Genomic DNA, 22,666 nt, shown 5'->3' with positions numbered 1-22,666 from the left:
AATAATATTTAAAATTATTTATTAAATTTAATAAATAAATAAATAAATAAAAATCAAATATATTTATGGACGATTTATCGAAAGCTCTTTTCGCTTATATCTTTACCGTTGATTTGGATTTTTATGGAGTTATGATTCAGTGGTTTTCTTCCACATTACAATAAAGGCGAAGTTCTACAAATAAAATTTATATGAAATTTATGAAATTAAAAAAATATTTTCATAAAAATATAAATTAATAAATAAATAAACTTTAATATGAAAATAAATAATATATAAAAATATTATTTATAATTTAAATTTAATTAATATTTATTTAATAATAAAAATTTTGTTAATATTGTTATTTAAAAATATATATCAAAATTTATTAAATTTTTTAAAAATTTTCATACTTAATCTATATAATGAAATCTTTGAATTTATTCATTTTAATTTAATTATTTTTAATAATTTTTTTTTTAATTTTACTTAAATAATTTTATTTAAATCTTTTTCATTTTAGGGTAAGCTTCCATTTAGGGAGCCAAATATTTTTTCATTATATATTTGATAATTAATAATTTAAGATATTCATTAAATTTAATTTATATAATAAATTTTTTAAACAATTTTAAATAATAAAATATTAAAATAAAAATAAAAATATTTATATTTATAAAATTATAATAATTAATTATATATATTATTATTCGATTTAAAATTTAAACGAATTTAAAATTTTAATTTTAATTTTTTTTATATAAATTTTCTTAAATTTAGATGAACCATATGATCTAAATAAATAATTCAATCCTTTGAACAGGCCAAATCAGTTACGTAAAACAGCTAAAAGAAGCAAAAACAAAGTGAAACACGCAATACAACATTACAAAAATGTGATAAAAATTTGTTTGTCAACATTAATGTGAAAAAAAAAAGTTTATTTTAATGGATGAAATACAATGATATACCATCACCGCCACAAAACTCATTTTCAAGCACGTGACCATAAATAGCTGATACAAAAAAAAAAAAAACGAAAAACAAAAAAATGCTCACGTGAAACATGTAAACAAATTTTGGAAAATGTTAATGATGAAATAAAATATTGCATCTTTGCCGACAAAATTTTTTAAATAATTTTTTTATCAATATTTATGCTAAAATTAATTTACTTTAGATGAAGGATTTGAATTTGAGACTTAGATCCATTTGAATAAACGATAAAATTAATTTTGATAAAATTAAAAAATAATAAAAATTATTATAATTACAATAAAAAATTATAATTGAAAAAAAAATTCATAAAAAATTTTATGTTAAATGGATTTCATTGAAATTGATAACAGTACGATAAATTTAATTGTACTGCATTGAAGGAGCTGTAGAATCTAAATCCATGCTTAATTGAATTAGTTTATGTAATTATTTTTAAAATGTGACATTCAATAAAATTTAATTTTAATTTTTAATATTTATAATTTATTTTTATTTTTAAATTAAATTTAAAATTATAAAAAAACTCAAATTTTAATAGATGTGAGATAGTATTATTTTATCGCAAGATAATAAAAATCAGTTACAAATTTAATCATTTTTTCAGCATTTTATTTTCTTTGTATTAAAGTTTTTTGTCTATACTTTTTTTCTTCCATTCTTCTTTATTTTCTTGCCAAATATTGTGTAAAACGAAAAATGATTTTTCTAAAATTAGGTAAAAAAAATGGTTAAATTTATGCTTCTAAAAATCCTCATTCTTGCCATTTTTTTTATTTATCTTTTGCTTTTGAAATTATTAAACATATTTAAATTCAAAAGAAAATGAATATTTTTAGATAAATAAAAATTCGATGTTGGTGTTGCATTTTAGTTAATTAGTTTTTATTTTCAATTAATTATAATTTTGTTTTTAAAATTTGCCTTCATATTTTAGCAATATTTTATAAAGTAAAGAGCAAAAAAAAAATGACAATAATATAATAAAAATAACAATTAAATAGAACATAAATTACATCACAAGATGTGAATAATTTCTTTATTTCATAAATTTTCTTTTCTTTTTTTCCTTTAAATGTCAATGCATTAATTTTTTAAATTAATACTTGAATTCTCTTTAGATATAAGCTTTCTCTTTTAATTTTAAAAAGGTTAATGTTTAATTGAATCTCGAAATTATACTTATTTTTCACTATTGAAATTTATAGAAAAAAACTCATAATTATGTACCTGAATTTTTTTTCATTAAATATTTTGCCTTATATATTAATTTTGTTAATGGTAAATTAATATAAAAAAATCAATAATATCATGATATATGATATATTTTTATTTATAAATATTTGACACATTAATATTTTAATTAAAGGTGTTAATCATTGATGAAAAGTATTTGATAAAATAAATTTTGAATATTTAATTGTAATTTTTTAAAAAATGATATAGTAAAAGAATCAAATTACATATTATCTTATTAAAAAATAAAATAGTATGATTTTGGGTTTTTTTTTATTATTGTCTTGACAAAAACAAAAAAGAAAAAAAGAAAAAAAAGAAGTACTTTAGAACTAAAACAATAGGAATCTTATCCATTAATTAAAAATAAATAAAATATATAAATAAATAACATAAACAAATCTTTCAAAATACACAAGACTTTCCATATTTTCTTTGCACTTTCCCATTTTAACCCAACATGTCAAGTAAATAAACAAGTGTTTGTTTGATTTTCACTTTATCAAGAATCACTTGTGACCCCAAATATTTTAAATGATATTCTTTGGCAAGAATCACTCAATCAAGTCTTTTTTTTTTTTTTTAATATTCTTTAGTTCTATTGAGAGAGCAAATAATCACTTAGTGAACCTAAATATTTTAAATGATAATCTTTGGCAAATTACCATTCTAATCTTTACCCAATGAGATTTTCACAAATATTTTTGAAATTTTGTGTTCTTGCCTTCAAGTTTTGTATAATTGTGTGTTTGGTTCGATTTTTTTTTCGGGTTTTATTTGATTATATGCTAATTTATTTGGTTTTTTAATTTTGAATGTGTTGGTATAGTTTAGAATATTGATGGATTTTATTATTTCATATTAGAATATTTAATTTTGTGGAAATGTACATACACAATTATGATTGTAACTTTTTTTTATTCATTGAAAAGAACATTTATACTCTTTAAAAAACAAAATTCAATTTCATTTGATAAATGAATGATTTATATAGTAATTCTTAAATAATTTCAATAAATTTTTAGGTTTTTTATAGATGATGAGATCACTCTAATTACAATAACCCTTTTTAATATTGAACTAACTAGTACACATTAGAAATTTAATGTCATAAAAATATATATATTTGTTTATTAGATTTTTTTTATATTAAATGTAATAGTTAATTATTTATATCATATATATTTAAAATTTTTATTGTAATTAGAATTTTTATTTGAACTTATCCACTTTTCAAAAAAAGTTTTAACCTAACCACATCATGCTATAATTAATTGTAATTATTTGATTAAAAACTATAATCTTTAAAGTTAATAATATTTATGAGACTCATATATATAGTTAAAATTGAACATCCAAAGTTGAAATTTATGAGGCCAGAGAAATTTTATTTATATTTTTCTCCAACCTAATGAAAACTATACATATATATATTTGATAATTATTAATGATTTTTAACCATTCTTAGTGTTTGTAAAAAAAAAAATTTACATTTGTTAGGTATCATTTATTCTTTTAATTAAATAATGACTGAACTTCAAGATTAGTGTTGTACATATCTAGCTATAAAAAAATGTATTATAGGTTCTAAAACCTATAGATAAGGATTGGGACAAAATATAATTATTAAAATTATCTTGCTAAAAATTTAAAATTTAATTTAATTAATGTTTAATAAAATTTGAGGTTCAAATTCAATTCCTATACAACTTTTTCTTTTATTTTGAGATTATTCTTTAAAAAAAATTATCATTCTAATAAAGACAAAAGAGGTTGGGCATGATTTCTCTAAACCAAAATTCTTGCTAAATGTTAAGTTTATAATATACAAATAACAATCTTACCACAGAATCTTGTAAAATTGTATATTTTATCACATACATTATTGTTTCTTGCATTAATGCACAAATGACAAGAGAAAAAGCATATTTATTATTCCAATTTTCGAAAAAAATAAATAATTTATGTTTTTTTTTTAACTTAAATGGAAAAACTACAAGATTGTTAATATACCTATTCAGGACTAAGCTATTTGTCAAAATTAAAAGCTTTATCCAAAATTTGAGAAAATTTGGTTAAAAAATCAAAACCCATTAAATGAATTTGGACACAAATTTTAAGTCATTTAAATTTTAGATCGAATTTTAGATAAAAAAATTTAAAACTCAAATTCAATCTGACTCAAATTTACATATATATATATATATATTTATTTATATATATGTGAATTATATAAAAATTAATTCATGTATATATAAAAATTAAAAATAAAAATTATATATATTTTATTAAACTTAAATTTTATTTTATATAAAATTTTAAAATTTTTATATATGTGTAAATTAAATATTATCCCATTACACTTAATTTAATCATATTTTTTTAAAAATTATTATATAAATTAAATTCAATAAGTGAATTTGGGTTTTACTTTTTTAATTTAAGATCTATAAACACCTTTAATTGTTAATATTAAATTAACTTGTATAATAACATTTCCTTGAAATGTAACTTAAAATTAAATGTTAAATAATTTTTAAAATTTTGATAAAAAGACATCAATTTTAAAAAATAAATTATCAAATATATTTACAGTAAAATTTTTTAATTTTATAAATAAAATTAATATGTAACACATATTTATTAGTGTATATTTTAAAAAGAAATGATATATGTAACATCATCTTAACTTTACTTATGATAAATATATCAAATAATTTTTCTTTTAAAAATATAAATAAAAATAATTAAAATTTTATAATTGTGATTAAATTAAGTCAAAATTGGATCCTGAATATCAAAACTCCGTCCCTCGTGCAATTGTTTTTGCATTTGCAATTTTCCAGTTCTTTATTGACTTTTTTTTTTTTTCCAATTGTTTTAAATAAAACAACAAGGGCAAAAGAGTAATATGGGTAAAAATCAAAGTTAAAAAGGAAGCCTGGTCACAATTTCCTTCCCTCTCTCTATCTCGCCGCATTCACCAACGAAAAGCCTCGCCACAAGCCACTCGTCGACAATGGCGGCTGCCACTGCAAACACCATTTTGCCTAAGCCTTCTTCTTTAACTTCCTCCTTCAAATCTTCAATACCCATTTCCAAATCTATCCTTCCCTTCTCTACAGCCCCTCGAAAGCTCACCACTTCCCGTTCCCTCACCATTTCCAGCTCTCTTTCTCAGTCAAGTTCCAACACCAGATCCGCCGCCGCTACTGTCACCCCAACTACAGCCCCTTCCCATGATTTTATTTCCCGTTATGCCCCTGATGAGCCCCGAAAAGGCGCTGATATCCTCGTGGAAGCCCTGGAACGTGAAGGGGTCAAGGACGTGTTTGCCTACCCAGGTGGAGCTTCCATGGAGATCCACCAGGCTTTAACCCGGTCCAAAATAATCCGAAATGTCCTTCCGCGACACGAACAAGGTGGGATCTTTGCGGCGGAGGGGTACGCGCGCTCCTCTGGCCTTCCCGGTGTTTGCATTGCAACGTCTGGCCCTGGGGCAACTAACTTGGTGAGTGGTCTTGCTGATGCGATGCTTGATAGTATCCCTCTCGTGGCGATCACGGGTCAAGTCCCTCGTAGAATGATCGGTACGGATGCTTTCCAAGAGACTCCTATTGTTGAGGTAACAAGGTCTATTACAAAGCATAACTATCTTGTTCTTGATGTGGATGATATTCCTAGGATTGTTAGTGAGGCTTTCTTTTTAGCTACCTCGGGCAGGCCAGGTCCTGTTTTGATTGATGTACCTAAGGATATACAACAGCAGCTTGCTGTTCCTAAATGGGACCAGCCTATTAGATTGTCAGGGTATCTCTCTAGGTTGCCTAAGCCTCCCGGTGAGGCTCATTTGGAGCAGATTGTGAGGTTGGTTTCCGAATCTAAGAAGCCAGTGTTGTATGTTGGTGGTGGGTGTTTGAACTCCAGTGAGGAGTTGAAGAGGTTTGTTGAGCTTACAGGGATACCTGTTGCAAGTACTTTGATGGGCCTTGGAACGTTTCCGAGCCCGGATGAGTTGTCATTACAAATGCTTGGGATGCATGGAACTGTGTATGCTAATTATGCTGTGGATAAGAGTGATTTGTTACTTGCTTTTGGAGTAAGGTTTGATGATCGGGTGACAGGAAAACTTGAGGCTTTTGCCAGCCGGGCCAAGATTGTTCATATTGATATTGATTCAGCCGAGATTGGGAAGAATAAGCAGCCTCATGTGTCGGTGTGTTCAGATGTCAAATTGGCATTGAAGGGGGTGAACAGGATATTGGAGAGTAAGGGAGCTGAGCTTAAACTCGATTATTCAGCTTGGAGGCAGGAGTTAAACGAGCAGAAGCTGAAATACCCATTGAATTACAAGACCTTTGGTGAAGCTATTCCACCTCAATATGCAATTCAGGTTCTTGATGAATTAACCAATGGGAATGCGATTATAAGCACTGGTGTTGGTCAGCATCAGATGTGGGCTGCTCAGTTTTACAAGTATCGGAAGCCTCGTCAATGGTTGACATCAGGGGGATTGGGGGCCATGGGATTTGGATTGCCTGCTGCCGTTGGAGCTGCTGTTGCAAATCCCGGTGCTGTTGTTGTTGACATTGATGGTGATGGAAGTTTCATCATGAACGTCCAAGAGTTGGCGACTGTCCGTGTGGAAAATCTTCCCATTAAGATATTGTTGTTAAATAATCAGCATTTGGGCATGGTTGTTCAATGGGAGGATCGATTTTACAAGGCAAACAGGGCACATACGTATTTGGGTGACCCATCTAATGAATCTGAAATATTCCCAAATATGTTGAAATTTGCTGAAGCATGTGGAATACCTGCTGCTCGTGTGACAAGGAAGGAAAATCTCAGAGCAGCAATTCAGAAAATGTTGGACACTCCCGGACCTTACTTACTAGATGTAATTGTCCCCCATCAAGAACACGTCCTGCCTATGATCCCTAGCGGAGGGGCTTTTAAAGATGTGATCACAGAGGGTGATGGAAGAACACAATATTGATTTTAATGAGCATCCATCAATATGTGTTTTTGGTAATGTATGTATGATCAGTTATGGAGGCTTAGCTTTGAGTTGTGGCAGTGACATGGAGGAAACTTGCTTCTGCCCCTATAGTTAGTTTTTCTGTCTTTTAAAATCTATCAAGCAGGCTTTTTGTTTGGTCCTATGCAAATCTTGTATGTCTTTTAGTCAATAATGTACTGTTAATAGATGAATCTAAACTTCAATGGTTGTTTTTCTTAAATTCTTTCCAAGGATAGCATAATGAATGCTTTCATAATTTGGAGGCAATGTAGCAAATCTCATCACGGATTGCTCAAGTTACCGATGCTGAATTATCATGGACCGCACACGAGTCTGAGATGGTCACATGACGAGATTTGCTCAAGATGATGAGGGCGAAGCATCAGGAAGAATTGAAACTTCACTAAGACCCGACTAGCCCTTGGGGAGTGGCACACTCACTCGATCTGGTTAAAGGCTTAATTAGGTCTACGAATGGTAGTTTTCTGTCTAAAGTTGCCTGGTAATTAAGCTTAAATTCTCGATCCGTGACAAAATCATACTCTTAAACATCTGTTTATTTTGGATAACGAATATTTTAAAAATACGATCATAATTAAATGTTCAATGATATATTTTATTTTATTTTTGTTAATAATTTAATTCAAATTAATAAAAAATTTTTTGAACACGTTACGATAATAGGTCATTTTATTTTGTCATTTTATGATTTAAATTTAAAATAATGAAAATTCCCTTGAAAGCATTCACTTTTATTTTTATTCTATAATCGAAACAAGAAATTCTATTTTACATTCAAATGCCAATGGAAAAGAATAGATTAACTAAAGGAATCTTGACCCAACTATATAGCCAATTAAATAAACGTAAAGAGTACCAAATTAGTAAAGTGATAGCGGTGACATTTAACTTAAAACTAACGAATTATTCTTTTATTTATAATAATTTAAAATCACAAGGCAGCGATAATAAATATACTAAATACCAACTGTCATAATCACAAAGGCAACATTAGCAACAACCTTTTTGCAACAGTTAAATCATTGTCACAAAAAAATCATTATTGGACTAGAATATGTTGATATTATTTATTTTTCTTTGGAACTGCGAACCCTTTAGCAGCCTGTCCCGAAGCAAACCTCAGCAGGATAAAGACATCAGCAACTGCCACAACAATCCATGGGTGTAAACATGCCAAAGCCACCGGCAATGCGGCAGTCTCCACCACTTTTACCGACCATGAAAATGCTGGCGAAAGGGTTTCTCATTACGAGCGGCGAATCAAGTTGGAGTTACCGTGGCTACAAGTACCACCGCCAATACCATCGCAACAAAGAGAAAAACAAGCTTCTTGCACTCCATTTCTAGTAGTAAAATGGCTGTCTGTAGCCAAGTGTAGCTGGAGATCCTTTATATAGGAATTAAAGCTAATGGTTTAGACTAAATTGGCATAAATTAAGAATGAGTTTCTTTTTAATGCTGTTTTTAAGTTGTAATTAGGGGGAGGGCCAAGATGCGTGATCGAGGGAAAGCAAATTAAACATACGTGCGGATGAACGAGTTTATTTTTTTAATGCTCTTTATTAGTTGCGGCTAGTGGTGGGCTAAGATTATTATTATTATTATTATTATTTTAATTTAGATAGATAAATTGTTTAATTTTTTAAATCAAGATAAGATATATTGTATCTAACAGTTTAAGATAAGTGACTGTAAATCATGCATTCGAGATGATCCTAATAAATAATCATCGACAAAACTCGAACTTAAAACCTTTTAGTTGAGAAGAGCGACCTTAATCGATTGAATCAATTATTTATTAGTCATGCATAAAGATTTATGATCAAAAGAAAGCTATGAATTATATATAAGAATCTATAAAATAAATTACATTATAATATAGAGGCGATACCAATATATATATATATATATGAATTTATATTTGATATATTATTAATATATAAAATTTATATATTATTAATGAATCAAATAATAATAATTTATTAATAAGATAAATTTAATGATAATATTTTATTAATAAATAAATAATTTTATTTTATGTATATTTATTTATTAATAAATTATTATCATATGATTTATTAATAATATGTAAAATTGCATATTTTATCACATACATTATTGTTTCTTGCATTAATGCACATATGACAAGAGAAAAAACATACTTATTATTCCAATTTTTGAAAAAAAAAATAATTTATGCTTTTTTTTAACTTAAATGGAAAAACTACAAGATTGTTAATATACCTATTCAGGACAAAGCTATTTGTCAAAATTAAAAGCTTTATGCAAAATTTGAGAAAATTTGGTTAAAAAATCAAAACCCATTAAATGAATTTGGACACAAATTTTAAGTCATTTAAATTTTAGATCGAATTTTAGATAAAAAAATTTAAAACTCAAATTCAATCTAACTCAAATTCACATATATATAATTATTTATTTATATATATGTGAATTATATAAAAATTAATTCACATATATATATAAATTAAAAATAAAAATTATATATATTTTATCAAACTTAAATTTTATTTTATATAAAATTTAAAATTTTTTATATATGTGTAAATTAAATATTATCCCATTATACTTAATTTAATCATATTTAAAAAAATTATTATATAAATTAAATTCAATAAGTGAATTTAGGATTTACTTTTTTAATTTAGGTTGGATTTGAAAAAATTTTGAGATAAAAAATTTTGGGTTCAATAAGACATAAACAAGCATATAAATTATTAATGTCAAATATGAGGTTGACTCGAAGCTAACCTGACCTAGTCTATAAATACCTTTAATTGTTGATATTAAATTAACTTGTATAATAACATTTCCTTGAAATGTAACTTAAAATTAAATGTTAAATAAAATTTAAAATTTTGATAAAAAGACATCAATTTTAAAAAATAAATTACCAAATATATTTACAATAAAATCTTTTAATTTTATAAATAAAATTAATATGTAACACATATTTATTAGTGTATATTTTAAAAAGAAATGATATATGTAACATCATCTTAACTTTACTTATGATAAATATATCAAATAATTTTTCTTTTAAAAATATAAATAAAAATAATTAAAAATTTATAATTGTGATTAAATTAAGTCAAAATTGGATCCTGAATATCAAAACTCCATGCCTTGTGCGGTTGTTTTTGCATTTGCAATTTTCCAGTTCTTTATTGCCTTTTTTTTTTTTTTTTCCAATTGTTTTAAATAAAACAACAAGGGCAAAAGAGTAATATGGGTAAAAATCAAAGTTAAATCACAATTTCCTTCCCTCTCTCTATCTCGCCGCATTCACCAACGAAAAGCCTCGCCACAAGCCCCTCGTCGACAATGGCGGCTGCCACTGCAAACACCATTTTGCCTACGCCTTCTTCTTTAACTTCCTCCTTCAAATCTTCAATACCCATTTCCAAATCTATCCTTCCCTTCTCTACAGCCCCTCGAAAGCTCACCACTTCCCGTTCCCTCACCATTTCCAGCTCTCTTTCTCAGTCAAGTTCCAACACCAGATCCGCCGCCGCCACTGTCACCCCAACTACAGCCCCTTCCCATGATTTTATTTCCCGTTATGCCCCTGATGAGCCCCGAAAAGGCGCTGATATCCTCGTGGAAGCCCTGGAACGTGAAGGGGTCAAGGACGTGTTTGCCTACCCAGGTGGAGCTTCCATGGAGATCCACCAGGCTTTAACCCGGTCCAAAATAATCCGAAATGTCCTTCCACGACACGAACAAGGTGGGATCTTTGCGGCGGAGGGGTACGCGCGCTCCTCTGGCCTTCCCGGTGTTTGCATTGCAACGTCTGGCCCTGGGGCAACTAACTTGGTGAGTGGTCTTGCTGATGCGATGCTTGATAGTATCCCTCTCGTGGCGATCACGGGTCAAGTCCCTCGTAGAATGATCGGTACGGATGCTTTCCAAGAGACTCCTATTGTTGAGGTAACAAGGTCTATTACAAAGCATAACTATCTTGTTCTTGATGTGGATGATATTCCTAGGATTGTTAGTGAGGCTTTCTTTTTAGCTACCTCGGGCAGGCCAGGTCCTGTTTTGATTGATGTACCTAAGGATATACAACAGCAGCTTGCTGTTCCTAAATGGGACCAGCCTATTAGATTGTCAGGGTATCTCTCTAGGTTGCCTAAGCCTCCCGGTGAGGCTCATTTGGAGCAGATTGTGAGGTTGGTTTCCGAATCTAAGAAGCCAGTGTTGTATGTTGGTGGTGGGTGTTTGAACTCCAGTGAGGAGTTGAAGAGGTTTGTTGAGCTTACAGGGATACCTGTTGCAAGTACTTTGATGGGTCTTGGAACGTTTCCGAGCCCGGATGAGTTGTCATTACAAATGCTTGGGATGCATGGAACTGTGTATGCTAATTATGCTGTGGATAAGAGTGATTTGTTACTTGCTTTTGGAGTAAGGTTTGATGATCGGGTGACAGGAAAACTTGAGGCTTTTGCCAGCCGGGCCAAGATTGTTCATATTGATATTGATTCAGCCGAGATTGGGAAGAATAAGCAGCCTCATGTGTCGGTGTGTTCAGATGTCAAATTGGCATTGAAGGGGGTGAACAGGATATTGGAGAGTAAGGGAGCTGAGCTTAAACTCGATTATTCAGCTTGGAGGCAGGAGTTAAACGAGCAGAAGCTGAAATACCCATTGAATTACAAGACCTTTGGTGAAGCTATTCCACCTCAATATGCAATTCAGGTTCTTGATGAATTAACCAATGGGAATGCGATTATAAGCACTGGTGTTGGTCAGCATCAGATGTGGGCTGCTCAGTTTTACAAGTATCGGAAGCCTCGTCAATGGTTGACATCAGGGGGATTGGGGGCCATGGGATTTGGATTGCCTGCTGCCGTTGGAGCTGCTGTTGCAAATCCCGGTGCTGTTGTTGTTGACATTGATGGTGATGGAAGTTTCATCATGAACGTCCAAGAGTTGGCGACTGTCCGTGTGGAAAATCTTCCCATTAAGATATTGTTGTTAAATAATCAGCATTTGGGCATGGTTGTTCAATTGGAGGATCGATTTTACAAGGCAAACAGGGCACAGACGTACTTGGGTGACCCATCTAATGAATCTGAAATATTCCCAAATATGTTGAAATTTGCTGAAGCATGTGGAATACCTGCTGCTCGTGTGACAAGGAAGGAAAATCTCAGAGCAGCAATTCAGAAAATGTTGGACACTCCCGGACCTTACTTACTAGATGTAATTGTCCCCCATCAAGAACACGTCCTGCCTATGATCCCTAGCGGAGGGGCTTTTAAAGATGTGATCACAGAGGGTGATGGAAGAACACAATATTGATTTTAATGAGCATCCATCAATATGTGTTTTTGGTAATGTATGTATGATCAGTTATGGAGGCTTAGCTTTGAGTTGTGGCAGTGACATGGAGGAAACTTGCTTGTGCCCCCTATAGTTAGTTTTTCTGTCTTTTAAAATCTATCAAGCAGGCTTTTTGTTTGGTCCTATGCAAATCTTGTATGTCTTTTAGTCAATAATGTACTGTTAATAGATGAATCTAAACTTCAATGGTTGTTTTTCTTAAATTCTTTCCAAGGATAGCATAATGAATGCTTTCATAATTTGGAGGCAATGTAGCAAATCTCATCACGGATTGCTCAAGTTACCAATGCTGAATTATCATGGACCGCACACGAGTCTTAGATGGTCGCAAGACGAGATTTGCTCAAGATGATGCGGGCGAAGCATCAGGAAGGATTGAAACTTCACTAAGACCCGACTAGCCCTTGGGGAGTGTCACATCCACTTAATCTGGTTAAAGGCTTGCTTAGGTCTACGAATGGTAGTTTTCTACCTAAGGTTGCACGGTAATTAAATGGTAGTTTTTTGGTTAAAGTTGCACGGTAATTACGCTTAAACTCTCGATCCGTGACAAGATTATACTCTTAAACATCTATTTATTTTGGATAACGAACATTTTAAAAATACGATCATAATTAAATGTTCAATGATATATTTTATTTTATTTTTGTTATTCAATAATTTAATTCAAATCAATAAAAATTTTTTTAAACACGCTACGATAATAAGTCATTTTATTTCGTTATTTTATGATTTAAATTTAAAATAATAAAAATTCCCTTGAAAGCATTCACTTTTATTTTTATTCTATAATCGAAACAAGAAATTTCTATTTTACATTCAAATGCCAACGGAAAAGAATAGATTCACTAAAGGAATCTTGACCCAAATATACAGCCAATTAAATAAACGTAAAGAGTACCAAATTAGTAAAGTGAGAGTGGTGACATTTAACTTAAAACTAACGAATACTAAATACCAACTGTCATAATAACGAAGGCAACATTAGCAACAACCTTTTTGCAACAGTTAAATCAGTCACAAAAATATCATTATTGGACTAGAATATGTTGATATTATTTATTTTTCTTTGGAACTGCGAACCCTTTAGCAGCCTGTCCCGAAGCAAACCTCAGCAGGATAAAGACATCAGCAACTGCCACAACAATCCATGGGTGTAAACATGCAAAACCCACCGGCAATGCGGCAGTCTCCACCACTTTTACCGACCATGAAAATGCTGGCGAAAGGGTTTCTCATTACGAGCGGCGAATCAAGTTGGAGTTACCGTGGCTACAAGTACCACCGCCAACTCCATCGCAACAAAGATGGCCATCTGTAGTAAAGTGTAGCTGGAGATCCTTTATATAGGAATTAAAGCTAATTGTTTAGACTAAATTGGCATTGATTAAGAATGAGTTTCTTTTTAATGTTGTCTATTAGTTGTAATTAGGGGGAGGGCCAAGATGCGTGATCGAGGTGAAGCAAATTAAACATGCGTGCCGATGAACGAGTTTTTTTTTTTTAATGCTCTTTATTAGTTGCGGCTAGTGGTGGGCCAAGGTTTTTTTTTTTTTTTTTTTAAATTTGGATAGATAAATTATTTAATTTATCATGATAAGATATGTTATATCTGATAGTTTAAGATAAGTGATTATAAATCATACATTCGAGATGATCTTAACAAATAATTATCAACAAAACTCGAACTCAAAACTTCTTTATCGAGAAAAACGATTTTAACCGATTGAATCAATCATTTATTAATCTTGAATTAAGATTCATGATAAAAAAAATTACAAATTATAAATAATAATCTATAAAATAAATTACATTATAATATAGAGGCGATGCACGAATATATATATATATGAATTTATATTTGATATATTATTAATATATAAATTTTATATATTATTAATGAATTAAATAATAATAATTTATTAATAAAATAAATTTGATGATAATATTTTATTAATAAATAAATAAATTTATTTTATATATATTTATTTATTAATAAATTAATATAATCTGATTTATTAATAATATATAAAATTTTTACATTAATAATTTATTAAATATAAACTCTCTCTATATATAATTATAATATAGTAGCGTATTTATATGGATAGAAAGATTAAAAAATAAATTTTTTAATATTTATTTTTAAAACTTTTTTTAAATACCTTTTCATTAATAAAATTAATAAAATTATCAATAATTATATGAAAAATAAGTAAATACGTTCAGAAAAAATATTAAATCTGTCCACTAATATTATATACTTGTAAGAGAGAGTCCAGCTAATAATTTGAAGTATATTACATTATGGTATCATACTACCTTCATCCGTTCCATGTACACACACATACACATAAGCTTCCACTTAGTGTAACATAAAATGGATTATGGCTTTAATTATGTCCATAATGATATATATGGTGCTACTTGTTTGGACCAAATTTAACTGTATTTTTTTAATAAAATGGTGAAAAACAATTAAATTATATGAAAAAAGTTATTGTAAAATTTGTACAAATTTTATATGTATATTAGGATAGTATTTTATCTACATATGTAAATATTGTTGTTATTACGGGGGGACGGTCCCATCACGGCCCGTATTCCTTTGGCCTGCTGCCAAATGAATTCCTCAAGCTTCCTCTTCCATCAGCTAAATTCCTAGTCATAGTCGTGGTCGATCTCTCTCAGGAGGCGGGGGCCACAGTCGTGGTTGGAGCTATAGCCCGAGCAAGAGGCACAGCAAGTCTCCAAGAGCAAAACCTTGGCGCAAGTCACCGGGAAAGTCAAGATCGAGGCCCACTCGTTCGGTGGCTCCCGATTTGAATCAGGGTTTTTCGTTTTTCCTCTCCTCTAAGTTTCCAACTTAAAGCTTCAAAACTAGATGAAAATCCCTAAACCCGAAACCCAGAACTGATAAGCGATGCTTATTTCATCATCTTAGTTGAGATCGTATTTTAGTTTTATTGATATCATGTTTTATTGAGAAATGATAAATGTTAAATATCTATTTTTAGATAATTTGATGATATCAAATGATATTTTCTGAAGAACATGGGTTTATGATAGTGAGGTCTAAAAAATTTGATTCTGATAATTAGTGATTCAAACTATAAGAGTTGCCCATGTAAATGTGAGTGGGATAAAACTGAGAAACTTAGCCAGTTCTTGGGTTTTTTTTTAATAATATTACTTGTATTTTTTTTGGAACAAAGTACCCTACGGCTAACGTATACTTTACTTCAATTTTCACAGCATGCTTAACCTTGAATGAACACATGAATGGATATGATGTGCATATAATTTTAAAGTTTTTAGATTATCATCTGACTGCATCTCAAGTTTTTAGATTCAAACGATTTGATATCTGCGTACAGCCTACTTAGGTTGTTAGATTTTTCTTCTTATTATTCTTTTTTTAATGCTGTTTCACTATGATTTTCATGCAATTTCACTCTGATTTGATCTCACTATGATTTTTTCTGGATAGCTTGTTAAGAGAAAGAACTGGACTAGGTGTCTCCTATGTGGTCAATTTGTTGAATGCTTCTAGGTTGCTTTGTTGTTAAATGCAGGTTTGAATCTTTCTTTTTCTAATTTTTCCATCCTTTAAATCCATTAAACTAGCCAGATGACATGGTATATGTATAAAGGAAGAATAAAGAAGAAGATAGACAAAGTATGAGTACCAATTAGTGTCACTTGCAAAAATTGAAAGTCTTTAATTTAAGCAACTTGCATCATAAGTAAACACAAATTGTCCAGCATAATTTTATTAAACTGTTGTTTCCTTCTATTTCTCGTTTCTTGTTATTGCAAGATCAATATCATCCCAATAGGCTGATAAATATATATTTTCTAGCTGCAGAGCCTCAACTTTCTTATCATCTTTCCATTGTTGGGTTTAAGCTTGATATTACTAGTAAGATTTTTGAATTACATAATTTTAAATTTAGGATTCTTAGTCCTCAGAATTACAAGCACCACAGTTAATTAATAGCACCAGTGCACCAGATTTGATCAATTTTTTAAAAGTTAATTTATGCCTCAAAATTTGACTTTAAGATCATACATTCACTGTTATATTTTGGCTGTAATTCATTCTCTTAATCCATGTGTTACTTATTCCACACGATAGGTCATTGCCTAGCAAAATTTGATGCATCCCATAAAACTATTGCTGATTTTTTAATCCCAAAATAAGGGTACATAAGCTTGGTCCACATATAAACATTATGTTGCAGTTTCTTGCATTGAGAATTTCACTTAGCTTTAGAAATTTGCATGAAAAATGTTGCACCATTTACAGACAAAAAATGATAGTCAAAACTTAGCAAAAATATTTTCCATTCATAGGCCTAGTTGATTTATGTTTAATTTCACCAAATCAAGCTCTGAAGCAAAGCTTTATTTTCACATAATGATCAACCATGTCCATTTTCTTCAATTGTGTTGAAAGGAAAGATTGAGCTAGGTAGAGGGGAAAGTGCCAGAAGGTGAGAGCGAGGGATGAGTTAGGAGTGGGCTCAAAAACCGACAGTTACAGTTTCAGTGATTTTTTTTTAAGAATTAGTTTATCTCATTTATCTTTCCCCTTTCATTGTTTAAGGTACAAATTCTATCCATCTCCCCTTTGTTGGAAAAATATTCATGCCTTTTTTATTTTTTCTCTATTTCAATGTTTGAATAAAAGAGTTTTTATTTCACTCAGTATTTTTGCAGATGAGTTTTGTAACTGATTCCCCAGTACACTCGTCTAGCAGTGATGACTTTGCCGCATTGCTTGATGCTGAACTTGAAGTCGGTTCTTCAGGCTCATCACACAATGAACAAGACGATGAAGAGGAAGAAGTTGATGATGATAACAATGATGATGATGATGACCTCGACAATCAAAGGTACATTTTCTAGGAATAAATTTTTAATTTTGTTGGAGTTACTATTAAAGAAAACAATGAATGATGAATTTTTTTTCTTTTGCAAATAATGACAAGTGAGAACATTAGTAACTTTTTTTAATGGAAACTGGGAAAGTTTTACAGTTTTATTTAATTATGTTATTTTGAAAGTATTTGAATATTTTCTTAGTGATACATGAAACTATGCTAATTTTAACATCCATGACTTTTTCAAAGGATACACACAGCATATGCTTTTCCTTGGTTGAGTTCCTATAAGTTTATATTATGGGTTTTGATTGAATCCTTCTTAGATTGATATTGCATGTTAAGATAAATTTGAGGAAATGTTTTAAAAAATTTTGGATTTTGTTCTGATTGATTTGAGACCTACTATGGTGATGAGTTATGTGGCTATTTGGTTATGCACTTGATAGACTCGAGAATTGATTATCTTAGCATCTTATTATTGAATATATCATTTGAAATTTGAATTGAACTTGCTCTTTTTATCCCGTTTTCTTTATAAAATACAGTGGTTAAACTAAAGGTCTTCTATAAATTTAACTTGCAGGAACAAAAGGTGCAAGACCGAGAAGTTGGAAGACCTAGAAGAACCTCAAGGGTCAACCTCGCAGGGTTTGATAGAAGAAAATATAGGTAAAGTTCCTTAATTTGGTTGGCTGCCCCTCCAGTTTATTTAAAACTTGGATCCCTTCCACTCCCTGAACTTCAGCACAATTAACTACCTGGTGACATGCTCACAAGTGTCTCATGCTACTAATGGCTTTTAGGAGATACAACAAGAGAGCAATTTGGCTGTAACTAGTCTATTCTTAAATTTTAATCTAGTACTATTCATAAATATTCAAATAGGATGTGTCTGTTTTAGATGGTTTGCCATGCTAAAGCTTTCTAAGTTTCAAACCTCAATTTGGCTTTATTTGTTGAGCTTCATGCAAGTTGCATGTGAATGATACTGCCTAAATGATGTGTGCATGCACCCACACATACTCTCTCTCTTGAACAGTCTTTTTTTTTTCCTTAGAAACTACTATTGAAAGCGTCTACAAGAAAAAGGCTTGTGAACAGGAATAAATATCTGTATCTAAAGATGTAAAAACATGTCCACTGATGAAGTTGCATGTCATCCCATATCATCTTCAAAAGTAATATTACAAAAGAAAATGACAGAAGGGTTTACATACATATACTGCTTCTTTCTAGCGTTTAAGTTTAATTTCAGTTTAGTGCTTTACTTTCTCTGCTAATTTCAAATTTTATACATGCAGAAGTATCCTTGAAAAGGGATATATGTACACATCCAGGTTCTTTTGGACAAATGTGCATCCTTTGTGGGCAAAGGTTGGATGATGAATCCGGTGTAACATTTGGGTATATACATAAGGTATTCACTGTTTGAAATGATGGCTTGTGGAATCATCTCTGTTATCTGTTCCTATTTCATTATTTTATATTTTTATGTGTTGAGGCCTGATGTGTTTCTGATTGGCTATGATCATTGATCAGTCACAGAAAAGCTTTTCTTTGTAATTCCAAGCATTTATTTTCAATCATACAAATTAGAATAACAATATTTAGCTGTGCTCTTTATTGATTGTCTCTACACTAAGATGTGGGGAGCAATTGTACTTGCAGGGTTTAAGGCTTGGTAATGATGAAATTGTTCGATTACGCAGCACAGATATGAGAAATTTGTTACGTCATAAGAAGCTTTACTTAGTTCTTGATTTAGATCACACATTGCTGAATTCTACTCTGCTCATGCACCTAACACCTGAGGAAGAATATTTGAAGGCCCAATCTGATTCCCTTCTAGGTATGTTTTGTTAAACTGTTTAACTTCTCTTGCCTTCCGTGTTGTGGAGTGTAATTGTTTGAATTCTAATGCTTGTATGTTTCCAAGATTCCATATTCTTATTCAGGCCACAAGCTTTATTATGCTAGCTGCTTGCATGTGTTTGATATTATGTGAAAATAAGCTTTACTTCAAAGCTTCATTTGGTGAGTTTTTAAACATAATCAACGAGGCCTATGAATAGAAAATATTTTGGCATGTTTTGACTGACCTTTTCTGCCCGTAAATGGTGCATCATTTTTCATTCAAATTTCTAAAATTAGGTAAAATTCTTAACACACAAAACTGCAACATTGTGCTTATTTGTGGACCAAGCTTATGTACCCTTATTTTGGGATTAAAAAATCAGCTAAAGTTTTATTGGATGCGTCAATTTTTTTGCTGGGCAATGCCATATTGTGTGGAATATGTTACACTTGGCTTAAGAGAATGAATTGTAGCCAAAAGACAACAGTGAATATGTCATCTTAAACTCAAGTTTAGAGACAAATTAACTTTTAAAGAATTGATCAAATTTGGTGCTTGGTGTTATTAATTAACTATGGTGCTCGTAATTCTGAGGATTAAGTATCCCAAATTTAAAATTATGTAATTCATAATTCTAATGAGTGATATCAAGCTTGAACCCAACAATGGAAAGATGATAAGAAAGCTGAGGCTTTACAGCTAGAAAATAAATATTTATCAGTATTTTATGATAATATTGGTCTTGCAATCTCAGGAAATTAACAAGAAACAGTAAATATCTTAACTAACAGTTCAATAAATTTATGCTGGCCAATTTGCGTTACTTGAATTAATGAGTTTCAATTTTTGCATGTGACACTACTTGGTATTCATACTTCATCTATCTTCTTCTTTCTATATATATAAATATATATATATTTATTAATTTATATATCATCTGGCTAGTTTAATGCATTTACACTCTTTGTGCCCTCTGGCTTCTTGGACAGATGTTTCAAAAGGCAGCCTCTTCATGTTGGATTTTATGCATATGATGACCAAATTGAGGCCTTTTGTTCATACATTTCTCAAAGAAGCAAGTGAAATGTTTGAGATGTACATTTATACAATGGGTGATAGACCCTATGCATTAGAAATGGCTAAACTGGTTGACCCCAGAAGAGAATACTTCAGTGGTAGAGTGATTTCAAGAGATGATGGCACCCTGAAACACCAAAAGGGTCTTGATGTGATACTAGGGCAAGAGAGTGCTGTTGTGATCCTTGATGATACAGAAAATGTGAGTGCACTTTCAATAAGCTAACATTGGTATCTCTTGTAAGTTGAAAGCACATTTTGATAAGCAATTAATCATGATGTGTGAACTTTCCCAGAATGTTTTGTTTGTAGATTTTCTTTTTCATTTTTTAACAAAAAATTATATAATTAAGAAATGGGTCATATATATGGTTGATGATTGATCAGTGAGAGTTGGTATCTGTCCTGGGTATTGAAAGGAGAATTTGGAGTGTTATGGATGGAGGGATTTTGATAAAACACCAAAAACATTTGAACAATTTATTTTTTCCTTAGAGAAGCTTGATGTATTTGTTGCCTTCTCTTATATTAGGCATGGATGAAGCATAAAGACAATCTGATTCTGATGGAGAGATATCATTTCTTTGCTTCGAGTTGTCACCAATTTGGCTACAATTGCAAGTCTCTTTCTCAGTTGAAGAGTGACGAAAGTGAGACTGACGGAGCACTTTCTTCTGTTCTTAAAGTACTTAGACAAATCCACCATATTTTCTTCGAAGTATGTATTATTTCTTATAGATGTTGTTTTCTGTAAGTTGTGTTTCCGTGCGAGTTTTATTTGATTTTATTTATTTTAAACTTCTTGCAGGAACTTGATTCCGAACTTTCTAGCAGAGATGTGAGGCAGGTATACTTTCTGTCATGACCTTGAGATTCAAAATTTACATGTTTGATATTTTGAAAATTTTAAAATTTCACATTTAAATTCTTCTCCAGCCACCGAACTTTTTATCTAGTGAATATCATTTTGCATTTGGAGGATGGTAATCATTTAGTTCAACTCGAGTTTTTCCTCTTTTACTCTACAGGTGCTGAAAACAGTTCGGAAGGAAGTGCTTAAGGGTTGTAAAATTGTTTTCAGCCGTGTTTTTCCTGCAAAGTTCCAGGCTGATAGTCATCTTCTGTGGAAGATGTCAGAGCAGTTGGGAGCTACTTGCTCAACGGAAACTGATTCTTCAGTAACGCATGTCGTTTCAACAGATGCTGGAACTGAGAAGTCTCGTTGGGCAGTGAAAGAGAAGAAGTTTTTGGTCCATCCACAGTGGATAGAAGCTGCAAATTACTTATGGCAAAAGCAGCCTGAAGAAAATTTTCCTGTTAGCCAAACAAAGAATCAATGACCACACTTTCATCATGGCTTGAGGGGATTGCCTGCTACTTTTTGGTGATTTAAACTAGTTCTCTGATTATCTTGCTACATCAACACTTAAAAAGTATTTGGATAAACAGTCAATTGCTAACAGAAATTCATGTAGAGTGCCAAAATCTGTAAATTTGAGACTGGTGCTCTTGTTTTCTTAAATGGCTGACCAGTAAGAAGGAACTCGAGAAATTTAGGTCTAGGTTTTTTAGTACAATCGGTCAGTCTACAGGGCAATTTTGAAAGGTAGATGGCTGTTTGTGGCCTATGGGCCATGGCTGTTTGAATGTTGATGCATTTGGTGGGCTGTGGTTTTAACTTATGTTTAATTTTCTAATAGCTTATGCTAAGCTTTAAGCTAGATAGTGACTCAATAGGACTCAAGCTTAAATTAAATATAAGTTTATTAGGTAGAAAGTTGTTTTAAAAATAATAAATATAATACAAAATAGTAGTTTAATAATATTTAATAACTTTAACTTATACTTTAATTTATATATATAGTTTTATAAACATTTCAAGATTATCTTTTTTTAATTATGAGTAATCTCTTAGATATGAGTAGAAAAGATTGAAAAATAGTTTTTATTATTATAATTAAATATAATTAGTTTTTAAAATTACACAGCATAAAAAAATTAATTTTTTTTTTCACAATTATATAACATAAATAACATTTTTATTATATTAAAAAATCAAAATTAAAAATATGCTATAAGTCAATGAAAATGCAAATTTAAATAACTTAACTAGGTTTGATAAATTTTAATTTTTATCTAAATAATTAATTTAAAATCTAATTTTAAAAGTCAATGACTTGGAGCAAAGAAATGACTCCAACTTTATATAAAACTTTTGTC

The 22,666-nt window shown here is 30.4% G+C and overlaps 3 protein-coding genes across 10 annotated transcripts; all 3 read left to right on the top strand.

Annotated features, from left to right (window-relative positions):
* Window positions 1-5,173: 5,173 nt before the first annotated feature.
* On the top strand, window positions 5,174-7,457 carry LOC111307745 (acetolactate synthase 3, chloroplastic-like). The gene has a single exon (XM_022905906.2). The coding sequence runs from the start codon at window positions 5,234-5,236 to the stop codon at window positions 7,211-7,213; it is 1,980 nt and encodes a 659-aa protein (XP_022761641.2). The 5' UTR covers window positions 5,174-5,233; the 3' UTR covers window positions 7,214-7,457.
* Window positions 7,458-10,514: 3,057 nt separating this feature from the next.
* On the top strand, window positions 10,515-12,828 carry LOC111307744 (acetolactate synthase 1, chloroplastic-like). The gene has a single exon (XM_022905905.2). The coding sequence runs from the start codon at window positions 10,604-10,606 to the stop codon at window positions 12,581-12,583; it is 1,980 nt and encodes a 659-aa protein (XP_022761640.2). The 5' UTR covers window positions 10,515-10,603; the 3' UTR covers window positions 12,584-12,828.
* Window positions 12,829-15,225: 2,397 nt separating this feature from the next.
* Window positions 15,226-22,167, top strand: LOC111307742 (RNA polymerase II C-terminal domain phosphatase-like 4). Of its 8 annotated transcripts, XM_089751504.1 has the most exons (11): window positions 15,226-15,457; window positions 16,116-16,200; window positions 17,090-17,234; window positions 17,337-17,523; window positions 18,098-18,183; window positions 18,816-18,931; window positions 19,183-19,363; window positions 20,359-20,648; window positions 20,979-21,164; window positions 21,255-21,293; window positions 21,475-22,167. In XM_089751504.1, the coding sequence occupies exons 4-11, from the start codon at window positions 17,348-17,350 to the stop codon at window positions 21,784-21,786; spliced, it is 1,386 nt and encodes a 461-aa protein (XP_089607630.1). In that variant the 5' UTR covers window positions 15,226-15,457; window positions 16,116-16,200; window positions 17,090-17,234; window positions 17,337-17,347; the 3' UTR covers window positions 21,787-22,167. The 8 variants fall into 8 exon arrangements, with proteins under 8 accessions (XP_089607630.1, XP_022761638.2, XP_022761632.2 ...); XM_022905903.2 differs by lacking the exon at window positions 17,090-17,234 and having other exon boundaries at window positions 17,389-17,523; XM_022905897.2 differs by lacking the exon at window positions 17,090-17,234 and having other exon boundaries at window positions 17,348-17,523.
* Window positions 22,168-22,666: the final 499 nt, after the last annotated feature.

Source organism: Durio zibethinus, chromosome 22 (genome assembly GCF_047325235.1).
Source record: "Durio zibethinus cultivar Kanyao isolate XHJ-2024 chromosome 22, ASM4732523v1, whole genome shotgun sequence".
Lineage (NCBI taxonomy): Eukaryota > Viridiplantae > Streptophyta > Magnoliopsida > Malvales > Malvaceae > Durio > Durio zibethinus.
This window is presented reverse-complemented; position numbering and strand designations above follow the sequence as displayed.

What these genes read in the sequence shown, in the direction of transcription:
- LOC111307745 (XM_022905906.2), top strand. Translation starts at nt 5,234, where the DNA reads ATGGCGGCTGCCACTGCAAACACCATTTTGCCTAAGCCTTCTTCTTTA.
- LOC111307744 (XM_022905905.2), top strand. Translation starts at nt 10,604, where the DNA reads ATGGCGGCTGCCACTGCAAACACCATTTTGCCTACGCCTTCTTCTTTA.
- LOC111307742 (XM_022905897.2), top strand. An exon ending in TTTGATAGAAGAAAATATAG is followed by an intron (nt 18,184 to 18,815) that starts GTAAAGTTCCTT and finishes TTATACATGCAG; the next exon opens with AAGTATCCTTGAAAAGGGAT. An exon ending in TCCACCATATTTTCTTCGAA is followed by an intron (nt 21,165 to 21,254) that starts GTATGTATTATT and finishes AACTTCTTGCAG; the next exon opens with GAACTTGATTCCGAACTTTC.